The sequence below is a fragment of the Aulonocara sp. 'chitande type north' Nkhata Bay genome, linkage group LG3, assembly GCF_057382095.1.
Source record: "Aulonocara sp. 'chitande type north' Nkhata Bay isolate Kocher_YH1m ecotype deep benthic linkage group LG3, A_spYH_male_GT1.1, whole genome shotgun sequence".
In the NCBI taxonomy this organism is placed as follows: Eukaryota; Metazoa; Chordata; class Actinopteri; order Cichliformes; family Cichlidae; genus Aulonocara; species Aulonocara sp. 'chitande type north' Nkhata Bay.
This window is the reverse complement of record NC_141346.1, coordinates 6,141,831-6,168,876: the sequence shown is the minus strand read 5'-3', so window position 1 is coordinate 6,168,876 and position 27,046 is coordinate 6,141,831. Positions and strand designations below refer to the sequence as shown.

The 27,046-nt window shown below is 41.6% G+C and overlaps 1 protein-coding gene across 1 annotated transcript; it reads right to left on the bottom strand.

Annotated features, from left to right (window-relative positions):
* Positions 1–2,614: 2,614 nt before the first annotated feature.
* Positions 2,615–19,725, bottom strand: LOC147333664 (NACHT, LRR and PYD domains-containing protein 3-like). Its single transcript, XM_086268403.1, has 12 exons — positions 19,649–19,725; positions 17,929–18,060; positions 17,761–17,844; positions 16,849–17,087; positions 14,144–15,899; positions 10,365–10,538; positions 10,036–10,122; positions 9,700–9,873; positions 9,366–9,539; positions 8,015–8,188; positions 3,799–3,845; positions 2,615–3,638 (listed from the first exon to the last, which is right to left on the bottom strand). Exons 2-12 carry the CDS (start codon positions 18,015–18,017, stop codon positions 3,109–3,111), a joined length of 3,528 nt encoding a protein of 1,175 aa, XP_086124529.1. The 5' UTR covers positions 18,018–18,060; positions 19,649–19,725; the 3' UTR covers positions 2,615–3,108.
* Positions 19,726–27,046: the final 7,321 nt, after the last annotated feature.

Here is a 27,046-nt window from a genome sequence, read left to right as displayed (position 1 = left end):
CAAGAAAAGAAGTAAATTGTAATTTATATGTTTAAGGAATAAGCTGAGAAGGAGAAAGTAAGAGATGTACGAAGTCACACACACACTGGAGAGTGTGATTAGACAGTTTGTGAAAGAGGAAACATGAAAGTGAGAGGAAAAGGAAGTTAAAAAGGAGAATTCAAAAACAAGAGAAAGAAAAGGGAGAGTAAGAAGAGGTCGAGCTCACAGGAAGAGAAAAAGTGGAGCATTGTAGAAATTTGGAGGGATGTTGGCGTTCATGCCAAATTTTGCAGATATGTAACATGGAGGGAGGAGCAGAGGTGACCTTTGACCAGCCACTCAAGGTACTTCATGATGACTGATGTCAGTGCAACAGAGCATTAGCATTTCAGCCAGGAGACCTCTGATTTCTTAGGAATGGGAATGACGGTGGTTGTTTTGAGGGATGTGGGGACCACTGACTGCCTCAGGGAGAGGTTGAAGATGTTGGTGAACACCCCTGCCAGCTGGTCGGCGCATGCTCTGAGAACCCGGTAAGCTTCTCCAAGATCGTATTTATATTGCGTTCAATGTGCACAGTCTGAGTACTCACGGCTGTCCTCACTGCTTCAATCATGGCAGTCAGCTTTGTGGGGTTCTGAACAGCTGTGACAGCAACACCGGGAATGTTTTGCAGACGTCCACACACAGCTTCACAGTGGTCCCCCTGAGGGTGTCCAATTAATTTCATCTGCATACTCGCCAGTAATTCTGCTATTACAGTTGTATACATGATTTCTGTCATGGTCCGGGTGAGTGCTGGGTCTTCCCACAGGGCGTTTCCACCCCTGGGTGGAGCCGCCACATCATGCTGAGAGGCTGCACCTGAGCCTAATTGGAATTGCCGGCTTGTTAAGAGCAGCGCTCAGACTCACACCTCGCCAGATCATCTGCAAACCTTTGTCAGTCAGGGCTTCCACAGTTTCAGCTGTTCTTAGCCGTTTCATGTTTTTTCTGACGTTTGTGCTTTCTCCACTCTCAGAGGACCTCCGGACATTGCAAAGCCACTGCTGTAATTTGTTTAGATTTCAGCGCTGGTCTGCTCAGTTTCTTGCAGTTATGGCAGATACTGTCTTTACAAACACAGTACTTGCCAAAATGTGCCTCCAACACTCTTAGATACTTGATGTGCATCGGCTTAATTCATATTGTTGTCAGCTTTCCGCAGGTCTTTAGTGTTATTAGCTGCTGTTTCTCTTGCTTTAGTAATTTCCAACGCTTTCTTAAAGTCCAGTGTGGGCTCCCCTAACAACAGCATGTCATCCAGCATGCCCCCAACTCAGTGCTCTGAAAGCTGTCTCAGCTCCACCACATATGCAGCCATTGAAACTCCTGCGTGAATGAGTCTGGAATTTGAAACGCTGAACAGTCACGGAGGGTTTCAGGCAGTAATGATTTTGCACCAACGTCACCAGTTCTTTGAAGCTGAAGTCCACAGGTTTCCCAAGTATTGTTAGGTTACATATCAACTCTTACATCCTCGATCCACATGCACTGAGAAGAACTGAACTTTTTTTTTTCGTCCTCAATGCCGTTTGCCAAAAAAGTGTTCCAGCCTATCATATTCAATCCAGTCACCGTCTGTGAACTCCATGAGTGATCCAATCATAGTGATAGATGCAAATTGGTGATCTGACTGCAAATTCCGTAGCAAAAACTCAAAGCTGTCTAGATTTAGTTTTTACGCTCATCACCAAAAAGGTGTTATAACCTCAGGAAAATGATGCTCGGAAACTAAGAGCCTTAATCGGGACATTTAATGATGACTTTCTGAGACGTCAACAGTTAGCCACAACACATACAGAAACCTGAAACATTCCAGCAGGGAAAACTCTGAAAAACCTCTGAAGGATCCAGGGTGCAACGCCACGAACACTCTGTACAACAGCCACATTAACCATTTACCCCACATATTTAAACTATCTGTCACCATGTATTTAGGTTTAGTATTATTCACTTATATCACAACTCTGCACCACATGTTATGTGAGCTCCTGTTAACCCACTGTTTTTTGTGAGATTTAATCATTAGGATTAACATGTAAAACACTGACAAACACATTTAGTCATAATTGTTGCAAAATCGGTCTTTGTAAAATTGAGAAAATACCTGTAGTTTAAACTTAAACTAACTTGACAAGGAGTCAAAAGTTAAAAGCTGGCTAGAGGAGGGGTACAGGATCTCAGAGAAGTAGGGTCAGAAATGTCCCCATCAGCGCTTTCTGTCTAGATCCCGGTGCATGTTTCGCTTGCTTTGCAATGTTGTTTTGCAGTTCATATGACCGTTTAATAAACTGCGTTTCAATATTTATCTTTTCTAGAGGATATTTGAGTGATTTTAATTGGATCTTTCAATAAAAAGGTGAATCTCTACATCATCCGGTGGTCATCATTTTGTCTTCAAAATTTGCGACCCAACACCCTTAAAAAAAAAACAAAAAAAAAAAAAACTTCGTCATCTGTGCTCATGAGCTGACATCATGTAGTTCATCTTCTCACCAGCAGAGGGTCACAAATCACCATCAATGAAGAGATCATGGAGATGTTAGTGACATGAGAGCTGTGTGTATTGACCTGATCAATACATGCAGTTTGTTTTATTGGATCAATTTTTAAAAGCAGCTGTTTTTATACAATGACAGAAACATGAGATGCTGAATGTCTTTAATAGTTTATACACAGTACTATTGGATGTCCACTCATTCAGTTATGATGGAACAATCCAATTAAGAAAGAAATGAAACATTTGGATTCATTTTAATGAGCTCAGACTTGGTGAAAATGCAGAGGAGCTGGTTGTGACCTGAGCTTCACAGAAACACCACATACTATATTCACTGTGACGCTTTGAGTGGGAAAAGACAGAAAAACAACAGGTGGATCCTGGAATAATGTGAGCTTCCATCTTTAAGGACTGAAGAGGAAGAGCTTTACAAGGAATCATTTAGAACAGTTTAAAACATCAACTGATTGAATCCATGAATCTGAAAACGTGTTTGTGAGTGAAAGAGACAGACATGTACAGACTGAACTCTCTCTTCAACAGTCAGAATCTTTCTCTAACAGGAGACACTCTTTACACTCCACTCAGCACAGAGTCACTGAAGAATCATAGTCAAATGAAAACCCAGGACAAAGAGTTTCAGTGAATGTGGTGTTGAAGGTGTGGAGGTGGATCAGAGTGTCAGAGGAGACTCTGTAGAAGGACAGAGTGCCAGCAGGACAGTCCACATACACTGCTACTCTGTTAGAGACAGAGGAGGAGGAGGAGGAGATGGGTCTTTGTTTGTTGTTGTGCCTGACAGATTGAGGACCATCATCAGAGCAGATCAGACTCCAGGAATGAGCATTGTATCCAAGCACACAGTCAATGCCCTTTCCTTTCCTTCTGATTCTTCTGTAACTCACAGATATAAAAACTATTCCTCTCCACTCGACCTCCCAGTAACAGCGACCAGTCAGACTATTTTCACACAGCAGCTGTGGATGCCAATCAAATCTGTCTGGATGATCAGGATATGAAAAAGTGTCCCACACACGTGTCACCTTCGTGTTGTTGTCAGACAGTTTGAGCCATCTGTGAACTGTGTTTGTGTCGATTGTGAGTTGACAGGAATCTGATGAGAGAACAAACACAATCCAGCTGCAGTTATTGATCCATCATCTGTTCATTGATTGACACTTTGATGATGACTCCTGACATCAGAGATGTGAATGATGAAGATGGTTGAATGTGTGCTGCTTTGTTTTCATGAATCCCATTAAAAACACACTTACACTTCCTCAGACCTGGTGTCAGCCATCGTTCTCCAGCAGGCTCCACCCTGAAAGGAGGGGGGGGGGGGGGGTGTCAGACCAGCACAGCCTTAGCATGCACACATGAGCATTACATGGCTCTCATACACACTGTTACACACTAACAAAAGGAACAGTACAACATTTTTACAAATACACTTTAATCTAAACGTGGATAAAACTGCTGATGACTGGACTGATCCTGGATCTGTCAGTACACCACTGTATTGAATGAAATATGACTGACGGGGTTCAAACACTTTTTTCAGGGTTAAATTCAAGCACTTTAAGCACCTTCAAGGTCCATTTTAAAGGTTTTTCCAGCATATCCCCCCCCCAAAAAAAGACAAGAATGGCAGTTTCGACTTGCATTACCTCAGCAAGACCATGTGAAAATTATAACAAATCCTCGGTGAACTGTTCCCCTTTTGTTAAAATGTAGAAAAATGCACCACACAAAAATAATGCAAAAGGAAAACTGTCAGGTTTTGTATTGTTGATTGTCATTTATGCTTAGAAATATCTACTTATATATGCTTAGAGTTTTATAATTAGTTGTAGATTGGTAGAGGTTTGATCCTTAATAGTCTGCAAACTTTGTGTGCACACCTACATCCTGGGAGCATGGGAGAGGTCGTACATTTTCTTATTGTTTTATGGCAGGATAAACGTGGCTGTGTCTGTTTTAGGCTAAGTGCCTTTGGTTTAGATGAACTGCTGGACTTCCAGACCAGCAGGTTTAGGGAAGTCATTTATGGGGTCACACTCTGACCCCCCCCACACACACACACGGTACTCTTTGTTTGTATGTAGACGTCATATGTTAATGAACCTATGCATATTAATGTAAGCTCAATAAAAGAGCAGTGTTACAGGGGAGCGGACGAGAGCAACTGGGGTCAAGCGAAGGAACGGCGTTTGTCCGGTTCTCTCCCGTGCACGAGGAACATGAAGAACTTTGCCTACTTCGTGTCTTGCTTGCTGTGTAATTATATTGTCTTCAACGTTCCAGCGAATAGGTTCAAGCTACAAACCTATCAAAAACGTTGCCTTATATAACGCACATCTCACTCCTGTTGAAAAAAAAATTTAAAAAATGAAAACCTCACCAGATTTTGAGTTTTTTCTTTTGTTTTTTTTTTAAAGCCAATTCCCAATAAAACGAACTGTAAGATGTTTAACTACATTGCTGTTTGTATTATTGCTCAAGTCCTAAATGATCGCTTTTAAAAGTGTCTGTGCTAATAACAGTTTGTCCCGTACTTCAGCTAGAATGGAAAAAAGACAAAGCTGAGGTTGTTCTGTGTCTTTGCTGCACAGCTGCCTCTTCTTCTCTCATTCTCCCCCCTCCCTCTCCCGTTTCTACTTCAATCATGAAAACTGATCAGTGATCAGCTCATCGTCTTTTCTCTCTCTTTTTTTTTTTTTTTAATAAATCGCCCACTTTGCACCAGAAAGCTTGATCAGCTGTTGTTAGAATTTATTTAATATTAATTTCTAGTATCAGCTGATGTTTGCTGGAGCCACAGCTGTAAAGCTGCTGGTCATGATGTCGGTTTGGATATGTGGTGAGAGGGAAACATGAAGATGAAACCAGGAGATGTCCTTACTGGATCATCAGAGCTGTGATGGAGAAACAGGTTTACCTTTTAGGTGACATGGATGAGTTGAAGTTATGAACTGTTTCTGAGAAACAAATAACACCAGGATCCTTTTTTAGGTAGCTGACAGCTGGTAACTGTGCAGGGGCGGGTCTAGCAAAGTGTTGCCAGGGGGCCATGAAGGGCATTAACAGGGAGAGGGATTACTTTTCTTTCTTAAGCTACGTCCACATGTACACTGGTATTTTTGAAAAACACAGTTTTCCCGTTTTTGTCTTTTTTAAATCCTGTTCACACGTTGAAAAAAAAAAAAAAAAAAAAAAAAAGGGAAAACGCTGCTAGGAACATGCCAAAGCAACAGGTGGCGATATATTCCTAACCGTATAGAAATGTTGGCCAATCTGAAGTCCAGAAGGCTGGGTGAGAAAGAATAAACAAAGACAGCGCATAGAAGCAGAACTGAGTCCTGTGTGGAGGGACAGTAACTGTGTGTACATGTAAGCATTTAAACACTGCAGAGAGTAACAGTATTTTGTGCAAGTCCACCATTGTAGAAATTCATTTCACCGAGACAACACGGCGCACAGTGTGACGTCAAAAAAGGCGCACACCGTTGACGCTGTGTTTTCTTTTCCTCATCCACACGTGAATGCAAAAACTGAGTTTTCAAAAATATCCACCCTGGCAGGCGTTTTTAAAAATCTCAGTTTTTAGTGACCAAAAACGCCGTTTATGTTTGGACGAAAGGTGCAAACGCATAGAAAAATCTGCGTTTTCAAAAATACCTGTTACATGTGGAAATAGCATTATTCTCATTTAAAATATCTAGCTTTTAAAAAAAATTATCTGAAATTTACAAACTATTAATACATTTAAAACATCAAGACAGTGTACATCACTGTCACAACAGCGTTTCTTTTTATTCAAAGTCTTTATGATTTTTCCTATAATGGTGGCCGGTCTATAGTCAAAATGCCCAAGCCAGTTTTCTGTCCCAGTCCAGCTCTGTAAGCAGCTCATCTGCAGTCTGGTGTTACCAACATCATCTTATTAAGAAGGCAGAATTTCTGAGTTCTGAGTACAATCAAAGCACCACGACTGCAGTTTTTGTGTTGGATGTAAAAAGCACACATGACGCTGTGACGTAGGCTAGAATCATGGCAGCAGTCAATGACGGTCCAGGCGTGGGATTTCTCTCGTGGAAATATGCACATTATCTTTTCCTTTCTATTGGTAGGTGGCACAGTGCACTTGTGGCAAGTACGCAACCTACAAGACTGGCAATCTTGCTGGGTAAGCGCTTCGGGTGCCTGGAAAAGTGCTATATAAATGCAATCCCTCATCATCATTATTATTATCATCCAGTTATGCTGGGCAGACACTCTGCGATTTTTTCAGTTGCGCGATTCAGCTCCTGCTCAAACTGTACGATTGACTCACAGGGGTTAGAAGTTGGTAGGTCACGATGCAGGTCTAACACTATACGGCCCGATGCTCTGATCGACCTGAGTGCTCACACTGTGCGTCCATAACATGACTGTTATAACAGAAATTCTGTCGCTCTCCCTCTCTGTCTTACAGACACACAAACACACACCATCAACTTTGCTAAATTGGTAATGAAAAACATGATCAGGCAGCTGTGAGTGAGCAGCGATGAAAATCCAACTATTTTCACGGTTGTTGTGGTCGTGATAATTTTGCGAGGCCACACCGAAAAGGCTCGGATGAGCTTTCCAAAGTTCTACAAATTGTGCCGCCATCGCTTGTGTCTACATCACACGCTACACTGCTGTGCTGTGCCGTCTTTTTCGCTGACATTTGTGTTTGCGCGTGCGCAGTGTGAGAAACTGCGGTGACACCCTCATGACGGTCATGAGGATTTCAAACAGGTTTGAAATCCTCACGACCAAGCGATTGATGATCGGGAGCTGGTCGTGAGGTGTTAATCGCTTCTCGTTACCCCACGTATACTACACGATGCACAACGCACAATGAAGGCAAAAATCGGGCCGATCGCCAAAACGGTCACACGACTCAAAATTCGGCTCAAAATGGGCCAAAAATCGCACAGTGTAAGCCCAGCATTACAGAAGCAACACATTAACAAGAGAATTCTGAGTAAAATAAGTTACTTTCCCTAATAAGTAGTAACTGAGTTACATTACTAGTTACTTCTATCAAAAGTAACTAAGTTACAAATTTAAAGTAACTTACCCAACACTGCCAACCACTGATCAAAGACCATGTATCAATGGTCGTGGGTTAGCTCTGAGAACAATTAATATTTGCATATTAATGATCATGAAACTGACCTCACAGCCCTTTTTTCACCAGTGGTTCTAGTTTCCGTCAATGCGTAAATGTACTATTTATAATACTGAGAAAACCTGCAGTCAGCTGAGACTGAACAAGTCACTTGGATGAGTGACAAAATGTTTCTCCCACTGAAAACACCGCGTCCAGATGAATATAATCATATTTGGGGGATTTCCTTGCCTGGATGATTGAGCATGCATCAAGAAAAATAGGAAGTGAGTGAAGGACACAAGAAATGTTTCCAGCTCTTCCTCCTTTGTCAGGCATTCTCTCCATACCTGAGAGTTTCCAGTCTCCAACGTGAATCCTTTTGTCCAGCCGTCAACAGCTCCATTCCTGAGTCTCCTGGATGATTGTAGCTCAGGTCCAGCTCTCTCAGATGGGAGGGGTTGGAGTTCAGAGCTGAGACCAGAAAAGTACAGCCTTCCTCTGTGATCAGACAGCCTGACAGACTGCAGACACACAAAATAACAAGCAATCTGTGAACAACAATTTTATGGATGGCTGATACAACAACATCCATTTCCATCCATTATATTTAAAATGACTTTATTTATAAGATAAACTAAGCGGAGAGGAGAAAAAAAAGTTAAGGTCATGCGGTAGTGACATATAAAAGCATCAGTAGTAAAAATAGGGGAGTGGAGAAGAAAGCAGAGAATCACGGGAAGTCCACCAACAGTCTGCGCCTGCAGCAGCATAACTAAGGGATGGTTCAGGGTCAACTGATCCAGCTCTAACTATAAGCTTTATCAAAAAGGAAAGTTTGAAACTGATCTTAAAAGTAGAGAGGATGTCTGTCTCCTGAACTCAAACTGGGAGCTGGTACCACAGCAAGTTGTCCTACTGTGAGAGAGACTTCAACATTCATATGGGTAAAGACAATGAGACTTGGATGGGTGCGATTTTGAGGAACAACCTAAAGAGAGGGGCTGAGCTGTCAACTGATCACCACCTGGTAGGCTGTTGGATCAGATGGCGGGGAAGGATGCTGCACAGACCTGGCACACCTAAACCTATAGTGATCTTGCCCTAAGAACACTTGGCAGAGGCCCCGGTCTGCAAGCTCTTTAACCCCCACCTGTAGCTGAGCTTCTGAGGGAGAATGGGGACATTGAGTCCGAATGGATGATGCTCAACACCTCCATTGCCAAAGCTGCTGCACTGAGCTGTGGCCACAATCCTTAATTTTTATCTACAAGGGCCTGATATCAATTTATGACATCATACTGCCACTGTTCTATCAAAATTTAAAACATATGTGGATATTATTTTTCTCAGAAACAAAAATTAAGTACAAAAAACAAAAAAAAAAAAAAAAATTATCTGGTAATTCTTTGTTTTTACATTCATCAGGTCCCAATCTCCCTCATAGCAAAGAGAAATTAAAAATGCATGCTATGACAGAGTTCGGGTCTTAGGAGATTAATCCCCCCACCAGCCCAACCAGAAACCTTTCTACCGGGTGCACTGCGCGGATTCATGTTTATAAGCTACCACAGTGGTTCTCAAACTTTTCACAATGAGTACCACCTCATGGCTCTTGAAGTATCACCCTTATGATGCTTTTTGTGCAAAGATATAAATCACATTTTAAACGATCCTCTGTGGAAAGATTTGAATCCTGACCTGAGAGTTTCAAGGTTACATTGTGGACTCTGCAGTGCAGCAGACAGAAGCTTCACACCCAAATCCTGCAGGTTGTTGTTACTCAGGTTTAGCTCTTTCAGACTTGAGGACTGGGAGCTGAGAACTGGGGACAGAGCTTCACAACTTCCCTCTGACAGGAAACAGCTACTCAGTCTGAAAAATTATCGAGAACACAACACCTGTGTTAAAGTGTAATCGTAGTGAAGAGAGAAGTTATGAAATGATATAACACATAGATGACTTTTATTGAATTAGCTACAATTATTGGTTATTTTTGGCAACTGATAAAAATAAACAATACTGTTGATCTGACCTTAGTGTTTCCAGTGTACACTGTGAAGCCATTATTCCTACAGACCGAAGATTCATTCCTGAATCCCACAGCTCAGAATTATTCAGGTCCAGCTCTCTCAGACTAGAGGATTGGGAGCTGAGAACTGAGGACAGAGCTTCACAGCTTCCCTCTGAGAACTTACAGCCCATTAGCCTATTTAAAAAAAAAAAAAAAACACCCACAAGAGTTAAAGTGTTGTCAGCATGGCGTTATTGCCAATATTCAATCCTGTTTTTTTAAGATGCAACAATGATTGGCTAAACTTTAATCAACTTATTGATTAATTCTGAAAAATAAAATGTTACTTGATCTGACCTCAGAGTAATCAGCTTGCAGTTTAGATTCTGCAGTCCAGCAGAAAGAGTTTCAGAGCTGCTCTCCGAGAGGTTACTGAGATTCAGTCTGAAAATTATAACATGAACAATGAAACACTCGTTTTACTAATAAGCTACTACATTTAGCAATGTGTTTTAAAATAATCCTTAATGCCTGGGATTAAACAGGTTAGAAATGTGACAGTTTAACTTGGGGATAATGAGAAATACTAATAAACACTTATGAGTGGCATTTTTAACCGTTTCATTTGTCAGCTGAACAAGGGAGAAAAAAAACAAAAAACAAAACAAAAAACTGAATATACTGACCTTAGAGTATTCAGTTTACAACATGAACTCCCCAAGGCTGCAGACAGAAGCTTTACACCTGAATCGTCCAAGCTGTCGATCCTAAGGTCCAGCTCTGTCAGACTAGACGACTTGTAGCTGAGTACTGAAGTCAGAGCTTCACAGCCTGCCTTTGACAGGTCACAGACACTCAGCCTAAAAATAAAGAAGCATGAAATCTGTGACATTTGTTAAAAAGAGAGGGAGGAAAAATAAATAAATAACACCCCCACAAACACACACGCGCGCTGTAGGGACACTACAAGTCATGGTTAACTAAAAATTTCAAAATGTAAGCTGGAAGGAAGGAACAAGACATAGCACAGAAACCATAGAAACAACCAACATATGCAAAAGTAACCGTAAACAATAAATGTTACTGAGCAGCAACCAAGATAGTGTGTTTCTGGGATTAATTGTTTGTACATCTCTGTCCACACCTGTGTCTGAGCGCACTTGTATTCATAGGGTTTCTCCATGTAAATGTCTTATACTGGGTGTGGCGAGGAACAGCCCTGCCACATAGGACATGAAGCAGACATGGAGGAGACTCGGGCACCAGAGAGCCAGAGGCCCTTCCTCCCCAGAGCTCGAGAACCCAAGGAGGACCACAATCACACCACCCAACCTAGAAAAGTCACCCAGCAGCACAAGTCACAGGCGGCCGCAGAAATGAGCCCGCAGGCTCCACTGGCAGCTGGCCAGGCCAGAGCAGACTGAGCCCTGGGCCAAGCGAACCGAGGACCCTACACACCCCGGAAGAGGGAACCCCGTTCCCCGAAACCCAATAATAGCATGGTGTCCAGGCCCGGGCCCATCTAGATTGGGTACCCTGTGCATGCACTCACCCACCCACAACCTGGCAACACACCAGCCATGACCCAAGACCCCCAGAAGTCCAAGTCCCCAAGCCCACCCAGGACCCACCAAGGAACCACACAGCTACCAGGCATAGGACTGACATAGGAGCCTGAAAGAATCTTATTTTGGTATACCGTATTTTCGGGTCTATAAGGCGCACATAAAAGTCTTAGATTTTCTTCAAAAAGTGCGGCGCACCCTATAGTGCAGTGCGCCCTGTGTGTGTTGTAAGGAGGACGTAGTAGAGATCACCATGAGAACGCTAAAGAGTGAAGTGTGGGCGTTGATTGTATATACCGCTACAATCGCACATACCTGTATAAAAGAACAGGTATGTGTGTTATGCAGAACTTCGTTGTTTTAACAACCCTGAAAATGGCAAAGAGACACGCTTATGAAACACAGTTTAAACTGAAGGCCATCAGCTACGCGGAGGAACATGGAAATCGAGCAGCCGCGAGAGAATTTAAGATTAATGAATCGATGGTTCGCAAGTGGAGGAAGCTGGAAAACGAGCTCCGAGAGGTCAAGAACACGCAGCTGACTTTCCGCGGACATAAGGCAAGGTGGCCCGAGTTGGAGGAAAGACTCGAGCAGTGGATCATCGAGCAAAGAACGAGTTGGAGAAGCGTTTTGACGGTCACCATTCGACTAAAAGCAGTTTCGCTAGCAGAAGAAATGAAAATTGAACATTTCCAATGAGGTCCGTCTTGGTGCTTTTGTTTCATGAAACGGTGCCATTTTTCCATCCAGACCAGGACTACGGTAGTGCAGCAACTTCCAGCGGATTATAAGGAAAAGCTGGCCATCTTCCGCTCCTACTGCAGCAAACACATCGCCGACAAACACATCCAACCCAGCCACATCACTAACATGGAAGAGGTGCCGCTCACTTTCGACATCCCGGTGAGTCACAATGTGGAGAAGAAGGGGACCAGCATGGTAGCGATACGCACAATGGGGCACGAAAAGTCTTCTTTTACTGTTGTGCTTGGCTGCCATGCTAATGGACAGAAACTGCCGCCAATGGTGATTTTTTAAGAGAAAGACTTTGCCTAAAGAGAAGTTTCCAACAGGAATCATCATTAAGGCAAATGAAAAGGGCTGGATGGATGAGGAAATGATGAAAGAGTGGCTGAGGGAGGTTTATGTAAGGAGACCAGGTGGTTTTTTTCCACACATCACCATCGCTGTTGATCTGTGACTCTATGCGTGCCCATCTCACAGCCGATGTGAAAAAAACAAGTTAAGCAAATGAACTGTGAGCTTGCTGTCATTCCGGGAGGCCTGACAAAGGAACTCCAACCGCTGGACATTGGTATGAACCGGCCGTTCAAAGTAAGGCTGCGAGCGGCGTGGGAGCGATGGATGACCGATGGAGACCACAGTTTCACTAAGAGTGGAAGGCAGCACCGGGCGCGTTACGCCACAATTTGCGAATGGATTGTAGATGCTTGGGCTAACATGTCTGCTGGCATTGTGGTTCGAGCTTTCGCAAAAGCCGCCATAATTTCCGAGGAGCCGCACAGCACGGAAAGTGACTCTGACGGTGAAGAAAGTGAACCTGGAATGTTTGATGGAGATTTAGCGCAGCTGTTCAATTCAGACAGAGGATGAAGACTTCGATGGGTTTGATTGGTGACGATTACAGGTAATAAAAATGTTAGTACCAAACTCAGTTTTGCTCCCGCTTTAGTTTTAAATATGCATACTTGTATGCACCCTATAATCAGGTGCGCCTTATGTGTGTGTTAAATACAGTAATGGCACACATAACTGAGACTGCACCTTTCAGTACAGTGCGTCTTATGGTCGTGAAAATACCGTAATGGATACTGGATGTGCTTGATGTTGCCAGCTGAACTGGATATAATGCACCAGATCAGGTTGAAGGGAAATAATAATGTTCCACCAAGAACACTTCTTATGAAATTTCTCAACCCAGTCTTGACTAGGTGGTGATGGAGGCGATACTGTGCAAAGGAGGTAACACCTCAAATCTGATGAAACACCTGGCGACGCATAGCGTTTTTTTAAAAGCCGCGAAATACATCGTATTTGACAGCTTGCTGCAAGACCTCACAACAAGCACATCTACTGCGGGTGTGGTGCCTGTTATCGGACCCGGAGTTAGCAACATCCCCCAAGAAACTGAAGAGTAGAGTCCTGGCCCCTAGCCCTGCCAGTGTAGCAGAAATGGCGACGGATGATGATGACAGCAGCAGCTGTTCTTCTCTGGGCGAGTAGCTTAATGTCGTTTGTGTGTAATTTACGTTGAGTAGGCTAACCACGTTATTACATTAATGCATGCAAGGTGAACTAGCAAACACTGTCGTAGTTACATGCGGCTGTCTTCTTGTTTGATGGCAGGTACTCCCTTCATGTTGTATCAACAGAAAAGGCTAACTTGGTTATCATTTTGCAGAAAAATAGAGACTGCTAAAAATAAAAACGTAAGAGGTTTTTGCACAAAGTTTGTGTTCTCCATTCTTTAAGCAAAGTTTAAGAACCGGCACAGTTTCAAAAGTACTGGTTTGGCACTGTTATTGGATAAAACCTAAACGACACCCATCCCTAGTAACAGGACACTGGATTAGTCCATGAGTTTTTGGTATAAAGTAAACCGTTTTGAATGGTACTTTGGTAAGTGTTACACCGACAGACGTCTCAGAAATGTTGATACTGTCTGTTGCTTTGAATTTTTAGGAGAATCATATACTTGATTTAGTGCTGATGATCATTGCACTTTAAAGTTTTTTTGTTTTGTTTTTTTTAAATGGACGAGCACCCGTCACAGTGCTCGTCCAATTTGTTCATGGCACAATTGTGCCATGAACAAATTGCAATTGTTACTAGAATAAATATTTAGAAAATAAAAGCCTGATCAGAAATTTCCTTACAAAGCTTTGTTGGAGACTTTGATCACTGGCAGCAGCCCCACAAGAGCCCCTTCTGAAGCAGAGTATTTTTTCAGGTCAAACACATCCAGATCTTCTTCTGATGACAGTAACATGAAAACCAGAGCTGACCACTGAGCAGGAGACACTTTATCTGTGGAGAGACTTCCTGATCTCAGGGACTGTTGGACCTGCTCCACTAGAGAACGATCAGTCAGTTCATTCAGACAGTGGAACAGATTGATGCTTTTCTCTGCAGACAGCTTCTCATTGAGTTTCTTCTTGATGTACTGGACTGTTTCCTGATTGGTCTGTGAGCAACTTCCTGTCTGTGTCAGCAGGCCTCGTAGGAGAGTCTGATTGGTCTGTAGTGAAAGACCCAGGAGGAAGCGGAGGTACAAGTCCAGGTGTCCATTTGGACTCCTTAAAGCCTTATCCACAGCAATTTGGTAGACATGTTGTTTTTTCATCAGATTGACTTCAGAGTTGATGAAGGTCAGATGGACATGAAGAGCAGCCAGAAACTCCTGAACACTCAGATGGATGAAGCAGAACACCTTGTCCTGGTACAGTCCTCTCTCCTCTTTAAAGATCTGTGTGAACACTCCTGAGTACACTGAGGCTGCTCTGATATCGATGCCACACTCTGTCAGGTCTGATTCATAGAAGATCAGGTTTCCTTTCTGCAGCTGATCAAAAGCCAGTTTTCCCAGAGATTCAATCATCTTCCTGCTCTCTGGACTCCAGTGTGGATCTGTCTCAGCTCCTCCGTCATACTTGACCTTCTTCACTTTGGCCTGAACCACCAGGAAGTGGATGTACATCTCAGTCAGGGTCTTGGGCAGCTGTCCTCCCTCTCTGGTTTTCAGCTCATCCCCCAGAACTGTAGCAGTGATCCAGCAGAAGACTGGGATGTGACACATGATGTGGAGGCTTCGTGATGTCTTGATGTGGGAGATGATCCTGCTGGCCTGATGCTTATCTCGGAATCTCTTCCTGAAGTACTGCTCCTTCTGTGGGTCAGTGAACCCTTTGACCTCTGTCACCATGCCAACACAGTTAGGAGGGATCTGATTGGCTGCTGCAGGTCGTGTGGTTATCCAGAGGTGAGCAGAGGGAAGCAGTTTCCCCCTGATGAGGTTTATCAGCAGCACATCCACTGAGGTGGACTCTCTGGGGTCAGTTAGGATTGTAGCTTTGTGGAAGTCCAGAGGAAGTCGACACTCATCCAGACCATCAAAGATGAACACAACCTGGAAGTCTTCAAACCTGGAGATTCCTGCTTCTTTGGTTTCAGTAAAGAAGCGATGAACAAGTCCCACCAAGCTGAACTTTTTTTCTTCCAGCACATTCAGCTCTCTGAAAGTGAATGGAAATATGAACTGGATGTCCTGGTTGGCTTTGTCTTCAGCCCAGTCCAGGGTGTATTTCTGTGTTAAGACTGTTTTCCCAATGCCAGACACTCCCTTTGTCAGCACTGTTCTGATTGGCTCGTCTCTTCCAGATGAGGATTTAAAGATGTCTTCTTGTCTGATTTTTGTTTCTGGTCTGTCTGGTTTCCTGGATGCTGTTTCAATCTGTATGACCTCATGTTCATCATTGACCTCTGCAGTCCCTCCCTCTGTGATGTAGAGCTCTGTGTAGATCTGATTCAGAAGGGTTGGGTTTCCTGCTTTAGCGATCCCCTCAAACACACACTGGAACTTCTTCTTCAGATTAGACTTGAATTTAAGATGACGATGACACTTTTGAAGAGCCTCTGAATTAAAAACAGTAAGAAGGATGATTAGTCTATTATGGTTTTTACAGTGTCAACCATTATTTATATAATCATGCATTTCCATCTTAATAACTTTCGTTAAAATCTCAGGAGATATTTGGGTAATTTGAACACAAATCAAATTGGACCTTTCATTGAACCATCTTCAATTAGCATGAAAATGACATGTCACAAAGGTTAGAAACATACAATTCTAGATATAGAAAATACTTAAAAATATTTTATTGAACAAGGTCATTCATTTATATTAACATCCATGAAGATGCTAAAAATGACAGCCTAAACACAGCATTTAATTAGTTAATAGACTGAATTGGCTTCTCTCAGTGTGTAAAAGAACCCACACAGATTTAGTTTTAACATATGGAATAGAAACTGAACATCTAACAGTGTTTACTGAAAACACTCGTCTGATCATTCCCTTAGAACAAAGCCTAATACAATAACGGATTACACAGCAGTGGAGAGTAGATTTCACCTGCACCTTAAAGCGGGATGAAATCTAATAAGCCAGAGATGAAACAGCGTGTCACAAATTTAGAAGATCATAATTTAGCCTCGAAAAATAGTTGGTTGCTTTATAAGAAAGCCCTCCGCAAAGCCAGAACATCTTACTATTCGTCACTGATTGAAGAAAATAAGAACAACCCCAGGTTTCTCTTCAGCTCTGTAGCCAGGCTGACAAACAGTCAGAGCTCTGTTGAGCCAACCATCCCTTTAACGTTAGCTAGTAATGACTTCATGAACTTCTTCACAAATAAAATTTTTATCATTAGAGAAAAAAAAAATTACCCATAATCATCCCACAGATGTAATATTATCTACAGCTTTTAGTACCATTGATATTCATTTAGACTAAAACAGCCTCAGTTTAATACATATCACAAAATTAATTGTGATAATGTATCTGCATACTGCGCAGTCTGACCTTCATTCATCCTCTTTAAAATCGAGCTCGCCACCTCCATCTCATTGCCCGCATACGTCTGCAGCACCAGTGTAACTGTTTTCAGTCTGTCTGCATTTTCCAGTTGGCGTTTAAAGACTTTGGGGAAGTCATCGCCAGGGTCATTGTGCAGGTAAAACTGGAAATGTTTCAGCTCCTCGTCTCCCAGATTGTTCAACATTTCAAGCAGCTGCACTTTCACTGCCTTCTCCGTCTTTGGCCTGTAAAACATGTGGACATGATTCATAGTCAGTAAGTCTCATCACATGTCGAATATACTTATTTAGGACATTAAACAGCAGAATAAATCTTTGCAACTGGATTATAAGGACCGAGGTTTTTTTAAACTGTTCATTTTACTTCTAGTTTTTTGTGGTATTTTAGTAAACGCATGAGGAGATAAGGCTTGTTTGTGTAACAACTTGCTTATTAAATTATAAATGATTTTAAAAAGTGACTAATTTTTATTATAGGAAAACAATATTTGTTCAAGAAAGTTAGTCTACTGCAAGAGGCAAAAAGTAAGATACAAATATCAGCAACAAGGATTCATCTACAAAACATGAAATGTAGAATCAGCAGTACTACATCTTGGCAATGACATCTACTAGGCATGTATATGTCACTTGATGTAACTTCAGCCTTGACACTGCTGTTGATATACACATTTAAGGAAAATTAAGAACACTGAGCAGCTGGAGTCCTACAGACACTCAGCCTCTTCACACCTCCTACAACATCCATTCTTTACATGATGCATTTGTGGAAACACTCCAACACACACCGCTTCACATATAAACATAGAAATGTGTGTGAAACACAGCTGAGCTGACATTAAACATGATGGAGGATTTATTCACAAACACTGAGACACAACATTTAGACACACATTACCTCTTTGCAGGAGGACAGACGTTTTCTTTAAACTCATCATCCATGTCCTTTGACTCGTCACTGAGTGGAGGTCCAGGCTGGTTTCTGTGAATAATGATGGAGCAGTGATGTGAGTGCTGAGCTGTGACATGGAGAAGAGTCATGGACAGTTAGAGATGGTCATCTCACCTCTGAGCTTTGGTCTGGCTCTCATGTTCCCCACACAGAGTGCTTTTAGAGGGAGGGACTCCCTCCTTTCTGTCCTCACACTGATCCATGCTGCTGAATTCAAATTCACATCAGCTCACACACACTTTCTACCTGCAGAGGAAACAAATGATTCATGTGCACATCAATCAAGAGCTTTTGATGTGTTGGACTAACATCCACACCTTCTGGGACACAGCTTTCATCAGTTCACAACAAAAAGTGTCACAAAGAGCCGGGGTTAGCCTCCAAATCCTCCATTCCTGTAGTCCTACAAAGCAGCAGGTCAAACATGGCTGTAGAAATGGCAGCGAGCAGCTTTATTTCAGTAACAATGCCCAGGACCAAGCTGACAGTTCATATTCTAACTGCTAGCTGCTCTGCTAGCTAAGCTAACTAAGTATCAGTTAACCCTTGTGTGGTGTTCATATTTTTGTTACTCAGCCAGTGTTCATGGGTCTGGTGGACCCGCTAGAGCTTTGGCTTTCCAAATTAACACTATCAAACAATTTTATGTTAAATTACTCAACAATGTTTACTTCATCCCACTTACAAGCCATATGAACAGCAAACATGCTTAATTTTTCCCTTTACCTTTGTTAGATCGCATTTATGAATTAATGTGCTTCTCGTTTTTGTTTTATATAAAATGTTATAAAAAATAAAATCAGTTATAATCAAGTGGAGTGGAAAGACAACATTTCTTGGGCAAGAAGATCATTCAATTTCTCCATTTTTTTTTTTACATCCATATTTCTTCATTTGTTGTCTGGTGGGCTTGTTCTGGTCCTGCAGCTGGCTGCAGATGGGGTACTCATCTTCATTTGTTACTAAATGGCACTCAACCTCACCTTCTTCTTCAAAGTCACTGTCAGACTCTGAATTTTAAAAAATGTGATCCTCATATTCTGAAACTTCTTCCCCGACATCATCATCAGAAGCTCCTCTCTCTTCCAAAATCAATAAGGCCCTCGCAGCAGATAATCTTTTGCCATCTTGATCAGTTGTGATAAAGAACCACACTGGCAAAGTCTTATTTACAGTATTATGCCCCTAATTTGCAGGTGGGACAGGGTATGAGAACATAAAATTTGGATCCCTCAAGAAAGAGGGTAAAATGTGTGGGAATGTCAGAGCAGACGGTGTTGGTAGTTGAATTTTCAACAATGTTGCAACTTTGTGCGGAGCAGGAGGGGAAGAAAACACTATCAGCAGCACCAGAAAGGAGGAAGACAGAGTGTGGGAACACAGGACCTACACTTTCAACACTTTTATTAGACCTGGGTCCAGTGGACCCGAACACCTTGCATGTAATGTAAATGCGTGGGGGGAGGTACAGTATGAGGTCATTGAAAATTAGTTCGGATTTATGTTCTTCACAGAAAATAAGCCAAAGCCAATGAATTTCAGGTTAAAAAATATTAACTGTTTAATTTTTCTTTTGAAAAAAACCGAGTACGGGTTAATCTGCCAGCAGTTACTGTGGAACAGCGGCCGAACTCCGTGTTTAGTCTGGATCACAAACAGTAACAGGAAATGGCGGACACACTCGGCCGAGTCACAACGGGCTGACTGTTTAGGAAACGACGGTTTTGTTCCGAAAATAAAAACAGTTTGTTGTTTAAAGAAATCAAACATGAGCTGAACTAATAGTAAAGTTCATGAAGACAAACTGTTAAAGGAGGAAACAAAGCAAACTTACAGTTTCTTCGCACAGAGACACGAACAACAAGCTCCACTCCACACCCGAACACTAAAAGCTAGCGTTAGCCCGCTGAAAGCTTGAAGCTCCGCGGGTATGCTTCAGAATCCCTGTCTCAAAGTGTGATTTGTTTGGCCAGAGTCACGTGATCAGTGACGTCGAAGAATTCTTTAGAACTTAACTGTTTCGGTACCTGATTTAATGGTTCGTAAGGAAATGATTAAGTGATGAAGCTTTCTGAAGCTCATTATTCGAAGCTGTTCAACACAGTCTTCTCTGATGACATCAGATGCCCCAAAATATGAAGAACAGCTGTAATCTACAAAATAAAATGAACTGGTTCGTTATGAATTTCCACTCCACAGAGTGGAGTTCACAATCTGATTTTGGGCCACCGTTGTGTTGCTTTGAACATGTATTTTTCGGGTACGTATTTCTGACCTGGGGATAGAATTGGTTGTTAAGTGGAAAGAAAAAATGTTTATGAACTTGTAAAGTAAAATCATGGTGCATTTAAGGTTACCCTGTTTGGGTTTCATTTAAGAAGAGAATTTGTATAACCTTGAGACCAGTTTTCCCGTGCTTCACTCGTGTAGCCTACATTAGTTTGAAGAAGAAAAACTTCCACGGGACTGCGACGTGAAAAGATATAACAAAAATGTATTCCACAGCTTGCAAATCTTCTTACAGGAGTAATCAGGTTGAACTCATCCTCAACACAAAAAACTTGCTCTGTTCTCCCTGGTTGCAGCGTCCCTCCCACATCGCATGCACTCATTTGCATAAATCCATGTAAAGTATTATTTGGTCAGCTTTTTCAGCCTTAACATTTTTCTGAAATTCCCTGGACTCTTTGAGGAGTGTGACATGCATGGATGATGAAGTATGAAGAGAGCCTGAATATTAGTTTAATGATATTTCCTGTTCAATTTTCAAATCGTTGAGCTCATTCAAGTGTGAAATTTCCCACGCATGGGACTAATAAAGGTTTTCTTATCTTAAGCTATCCAGGGATTTATTTCTGTTTCTCTTTCCTTGATTTTCTTTTTGGATTTTATCCATGTGTGTTCCTGGACATATCCTGATGTTTCATTCAGATTTTCAGGAATTCTCTTCTCCTTTCTTGATCTATTTGTTTTCTGTAAAAACTGCCAAATTATCTCCGTTCCTCCTGGCGAATGAGTTTTGACAAATAGTGAATAAGTTAGGCTGATCCCTCATTCACAAGGGGTCACTGTTGCAGTTAGCTCTTATGATAGATGATGAATAAATGGCCAAAGCATTAAAAGAGGCAACAACAAAAAAGAAAAAAAATCCCCGAATTATTGACCAAATATGTTGTTGCTTGAAGCACCTACCATTCTTACATGCAGCATGTTCTAGATTTCACCATGAGAAACCAACGGAAACAATTGTTCAACAAGTACAGTAATTAGCTGTTAAACATTTTAAATGTACATACTAAAACACAGTTTTAATTCTTTGTCATTACACTCAGTACAGTCACCCATTATTTTAATGAGTCATTTCTGCACTCACATCTAAAACTTTGTACATTCACATGAGACACGGACCTTCACAATAAAACCGGAAACAAGAAATAATTCACAATAGTGATGTGCGGATCGATACTGAAATATCGATTTCCTCCGATACCAATCATCATCATCAATCATCTATGTTCTAGAATCGATTCTCACATTAAAATATTGATATTTTAGTAATTTAGGGTAAATTTGTAGTTTATCATTAACAGGAACACAGTGGAAAGAAACTATTTCATTCGGATTGTCTACAATTGGAAGGAACTACTCCCTCTCCCACCTTTCATAGTCATGTGCGAAATAAGGCTGTATAAAAGTCTCGCAGCCCCTTGGCGTGCGCACTCACAACAATGGCTGAGCGTAATTGGAGTTATGTGCGGACGTATTTTACATCCACAAACAGCCAAGACGTGGTTTGCGATACATGTGGCAAGAAAGTGAGGTGTTGTGGCAACACCACAGATTGGTCAAACACCTCAGAGTAAATTATATCACAGAATATGACGAGCATATGTTGAGGCAACAGGTGCAGGCAGGCAAGGTGTTCAAATAGCACAACTTCAGGTTCTTTATTTCTATATGATGAACTCTGCATTATTAAGTGATAAGAACAAGTAATCTGATGTCCTGTAATCATTATGAAACTATAATTTGAGATACAATAAATAAAATACGTTTTTGTACAAAGTATCGGTATCGGATCAGTATCGTCGATACCAGCCTGAATATTACTTGGTATCGGATCGGAAAGGAAATCAGTGGTGTAGGAGCCATATGAGTTGTTCCTTTTTGACTAAATGGGTTGGTTTAAATGGACTCACTGTATTGGTGCACGGGTGTGGGGCGTGTCTCATGGGTGTGGTGGATGATAAATGTGTTTGCACTCACCTAGTGATGGCCAAATGAAGCTTTCTGAAGCTTGTATTGAAAAACGGTTCATTACTCGAAGCTTTTCAACGCAGTTCTCTCTGGTGACATCTGGTGGCCAAAAATATGAAGAGCAGCTTGAATCCACAAAATAAAACCAACCGCTTCATTATGATTGCCCACTCCACAGAGTGGAGTTCTGTCTGATATTGGGCCTCCGTTGTGTTGCTTTGAACGTGTATTTTTTGGTGGTTAAGAAAATGTGTTTTATTTGTTTAATAAATAGTTTTGACCAGTAAACTCTCCTTGTTCAAACATGCACCATGGTGTGGTCTTTCTTTGCTTGTGACTTCTTGATGTTGGTAAATACAATAATTGAAAAATACCACGTTACATATATATACACATAATAATGTACAACACGTTATGGAGTATGCTTCTGCTGTTAGGTCCCGCCTCCATGCAGGTATGCAATTAATCGCCGGAGGGGTGTATCTATAAATAATATTATATTAAGAAAATTTTCCCAGACATATTTTTGACCTGGGGGTAGAATTGATTGTGAAATGGAAAAGGAAAATGCTTATGAACTTGCAAATTAAAAACATGATGCATTGACGGTAACCCTTTTTCATTTTTATTTAAAAAGAGAATTTGTTCTAATGTGCGATGGCCGAACCTGTTCCTTTTCGTGGAGATCATTTCTCCTGCCTTAAGGAAAATCCCTTCACATGGCACAGAGGAGGCTGGAGTGCAGAGAAACTGGTAGAGATGCAGTTATACAGTCTACCTGGGCCCCACAAACTATCAGCTGAAGAGAATAAAGAAATTCAATTGCTGCACATTTGGCAGACTAACATTTTCAGATTAATTAAACAATAAAATATATATTTTTACAACATTACATGTAAAGAGTCAAGTGGAAGTTTTTCTAAAGTTATTTAATGATATTTATATTATGGAAGCAGATGTTTGACATTTTACCTTTTTCCCGTTTTCAGATATACACTGAACAAAAATATAAATGCAACACCTTTGTTACTGCTCCCATTCCCCATGGGATGGACGTAGAGACCTAAAATTCATTCCAGATACACAATATAACCATCCCTCCCAAACAGTGGTCACAAATCAGTCCAAATGTGTGGTAGTGGGCACATCTGCCATATTGAGATAATCCATCCCACCTCACAGGTGTGCCACATCAGGATGCTGATCTGACATCATGAGTAGTGCACAGGTGTACCTCAGACTGCCCACAACAAAGGGTTAATAACGCTCACCTTCACTCCATTTTCAGAGTGAAACAATCACTTGTGTTAAAATCTGAACATGCCCATGGTGTTGATTCAAAATGTGCTCTGAACGGCGTTCAGTTCTGTGTCTCCATGTTGGGTGAGTGCTGAGTATTTGTACATGTGTACACAAAGGGTTGTAATGCATGTTTGTGTCTGTGTCTGAAATAAAGCATCAGTCCAGTTTGAGTTCTTCTTGTTTGTGTGTGTTTTTTATTTCAAGCAGCAGGAATAAAAAAAACAAGTAAAAATGTTAATGAAGTATTCATGTGTGTACTGACAGAATGCTGACAGTACTTTGTTCAGCTTTTACATTTTACCAGTCCTGGCCTCACAGCTTCTGCTTTTATTGAACCATAAGGGTTCCTTTTAAACTCTGTGACTATTTTTGTATGCAAGCTCTTCTTCAGCTTTCTATTTTGGCATCTCACTAATCTGCCGCACTCTTCATCACCTCTGTTCTGGTTATAAGAAGGATCTTTAGATATTTAACACATTATGCATCTACTGAATTTCTACTTTGAACCAACCAGTTATTAAACCAATATCAGATTACAGAAAAGCAAATAATAAATGCAGTCTTTCACATCACAAAAGCTAAATAATAATCAAAGTCACCACTGAACAGCCAATATTTAATGCAGCTGTAGATGTGCACAGACAGTTTCCTGCTGCAGTTTATTTTAATTGGATTCTGTCACAGTCTCACAGTGAGTCATAGTCATGCCACTTTCACTTTTAATTCATATTTTCCTTTACATTTTGCAGTATTTTATTTTTACAGTACTTTAGTGATCACTCTCCATTTACATGTTTTTTGTGATTGTGGTGTATTTGTTTCATACTAGTCAGAGATTATTTTGTAGTGTCTTCAAATGTCCACTAGATGTCACGAAAACTCCCCGAATATGGAACATGAAGTAGATTAACCTCTCTCGTCGTCTTTATGGCATGCTCTAAATACACATACATGCATAAAAAGCATTCACTCACCCATTCAGATCATTAAATTTAGGTGTTCCATCTCTCTCATGGTCACAAGTATATAATGTCAGCACCTAGCCATGCAGACTGCTTCGACAAAGATCTGTGAAAGAATGGCTCGCTTTCAGGAGCTCCTTACATGTCAGCGTGGTGTCGTGCCAGGATGCTACGTGCGCAACGAGTCCGGCCACGGTCCGTTAGGGTCATGGATGAGAAAGTCCGGTGTGGAAGAATTTGACTGGACTGCACAGAGTTCTGAGCTGACATTATTTCTTATGGATTAACTGTTGTTGTTGTTTTTGTTTTGTTTTTTAAAGTCAGTATTATTAAACTTAAGAGACGTGGTCAATTATTGATTATATTATTAATAATGATTATATTGATCCTAATGATTAATACATTCATATAATTTCATGTCTACAGCATCAAAGGTCTGTGATGATTTCTTAATAATGTCGTTATGAATTTGTTTGTGGAATCGGCTTAGATGAGAAAGTGGATCTGTGAAAAAGTGTTAGAGGTGTGTGGTGTCTGCCAGCAGTGTCTGCTGCTCCTCTTCTCGCCTCACCCAGGCACTCCTCGTTTCCCCTTTCAAAAGGCTTCTTTTGTCTATTAATGAGGTGGTTAAACTAGCTAATCTCCACCTGATTTACCGGGTCTGCACTACACCCGCTAGTCGTTGAATCCAGCGCAGGCGTTGACGTTACTGTCGGCTGGACCTGCGGAGGGATTCTCAGCTGTGATGGGTTCTCATGATTAGAGTAGTTTGGTCAGAGACTGGAGAGTTTCAGGTGTGGCCTGTCATGATAACTGTGACAAAAAGATACCTGAATAAACCTGCATTTTAACAAACTATTACTTGAGATCGGGAAGCCCAGGGACCTTCATGCATGAAGCTGAGCTGTGGATCAGCTTCATGCCTCACAGCCCTGTCAGACTTCAGCCTCACGCCGACACTTCCTGTCAAACCGAACCTAGCCTGCTGTCAGAGTCACAGCTGAAGGAAGAGCAGGAGTGTGTGGGAGCTGCTAACAGGACTTTGTGGTTTTTAAAGGAGGATGATGATGTTGCTGCTGCTGCTGCTCATTAACGGTAAGAACCTCTCTGAATAATGATGGACCGCGGACTCTTTAGCGACATACACACACGCACATGCAAGAAAATATCAATTTAATATCTTTACTGGTGAAAGAGTGAGGGACGGTCTGAGGAATGCCGGTGTCCCCTGCGTCGGGAGGGCTCACTGGGCTGTCCAAATCACGGACAAACAGTATCCCACATTCTTGATTTTAGTTCACATACACTTATACTATAAAGCAGTGTCATCAGCCAATAAAGTGAATTTGAACAATTTAGACACATTGTGCATCATTTATGTACAACACAAAGAGTTTAGGGTCCAGCTCTGTGCATGCTGATATCTATCGTTAAAATAACTCATTAACAGTGAGTGTGTGTTGTGTTTATATCACATCTCTCAAGATTTTCTCTCAGTAATCTGGGCTCTGTTGTATCAAAGGCTTTTGTAAAGTCACAGAACAGCTCACACTGTATACACTGGTGTCCACTGCATTTGCTTTAGCTTCTATAAGCTGTATTGCGACGACTGGATTTAGAGCAACCTCACTGCTCTAAGTCCACACTGGTAACAACTCAAACTGTATTTTTCAATAAAATGATAAAGAAATACAGTTTGTCTAAAATCTTCAAGAGCTGGGACATTGATCTGTAATTGGAGTATGGATGTTCGTCTCTCGTTGTGTATGTTGAAATGATTTTTGCTGTTTTCAGAAACAAATACTTCACTGGATTCTTACTCTGGATGAAGAGTGAGGGTGACCTAAAGTAAGAATCCAGTGAGATATTAGTGTCACCTGTCCCTGTAATGGGAGTTCAAAGATGAGAATATTTGTAATCTGGGTAGAGTATTAAACTAGTGAAAAACTGCAGGCTACAGTAGACTGTGGTGTTTCTGAGCCAGTCGGCACCTGTACCGTAATATGCGGAAGAAAGGCGCAACATCGTTGTAGGTGCGGCTGGCTCGACTATGACTTTGCATGTGAGGGCTCACTCTAACGGGACTTTAAAACTGCGGTCAAGCGAGCCTTTAAAGGAGGATGAAGCTGCTGCAGCTGCTGCTCCTCGTCAGCGGTAAGAACCTCTCTGTTTAACCCGCAGTTTGAGCCTCATTACACGGATACATGCACTACTGTGCGTGTGTTCGTGGGCCGGACAGCCGGACTCAGACTGTGATTGTTATTGTTATTGTAACCGAGGACAAGGGATGAGTAAACGGGGCAAAGAAATAATTGATCATTTATTTATTACATGAGTTAGACATACTAATTCCCAGTCATTTCCAGACAGGACTTACAACACATCCTGCTGATATCCCAGCTGTACATGAGACTTACCACACAAACTGTGCGAAAATAACACTGCAACCCGTCACACCCCGCTTAGTGACACTGCAATCGTGGCACACACTGCAAACAATTCGGGTCTCAGCGCAGCTGGGAATCAGTGCTATGTATGGCCTGTGATCTGAGAGATAAAGGGAAGTGGCACAAACAATTAAACAAAAAAACAAAAGGGAGGTTAGTCCGCCCTTACACAACTCACTCTCAATCAATAACCGCCTCTACGGCTGGACGGACTAACCAAAACAAAATTACAAATCAATCAAAAGAATGAAAAAAAAAAAAGGA

What these genes read in the sequence shown, in the direction of transcription:
- LOC147333664 (XM_086268403.1), bottom strand. Translation starts at nt 18,017, where the DNA reads ATGGATCAGTGTGAGGACAGAAAGGAGGGAGTCCCTCCCTCTAAAAGC. An exon ending in TGCAAGCTGATTACTCTGAG is followed by an intron (nt 9,874 to 10,035) that starts GTCAGATCAAGT and finishes TTTTTTAAATAG; the next exon opens with GCTAATGGGCTGTAAGTTCT. An exon ending in TGTACACTGGAAACACTAAG is followed by an intron (nt 9,540 to 9,699) that starts GTCAGATCAACA and finishes ATAATTTTTCAG; the next exon opens with ACTGAGTAGCTGTTTCCTGT.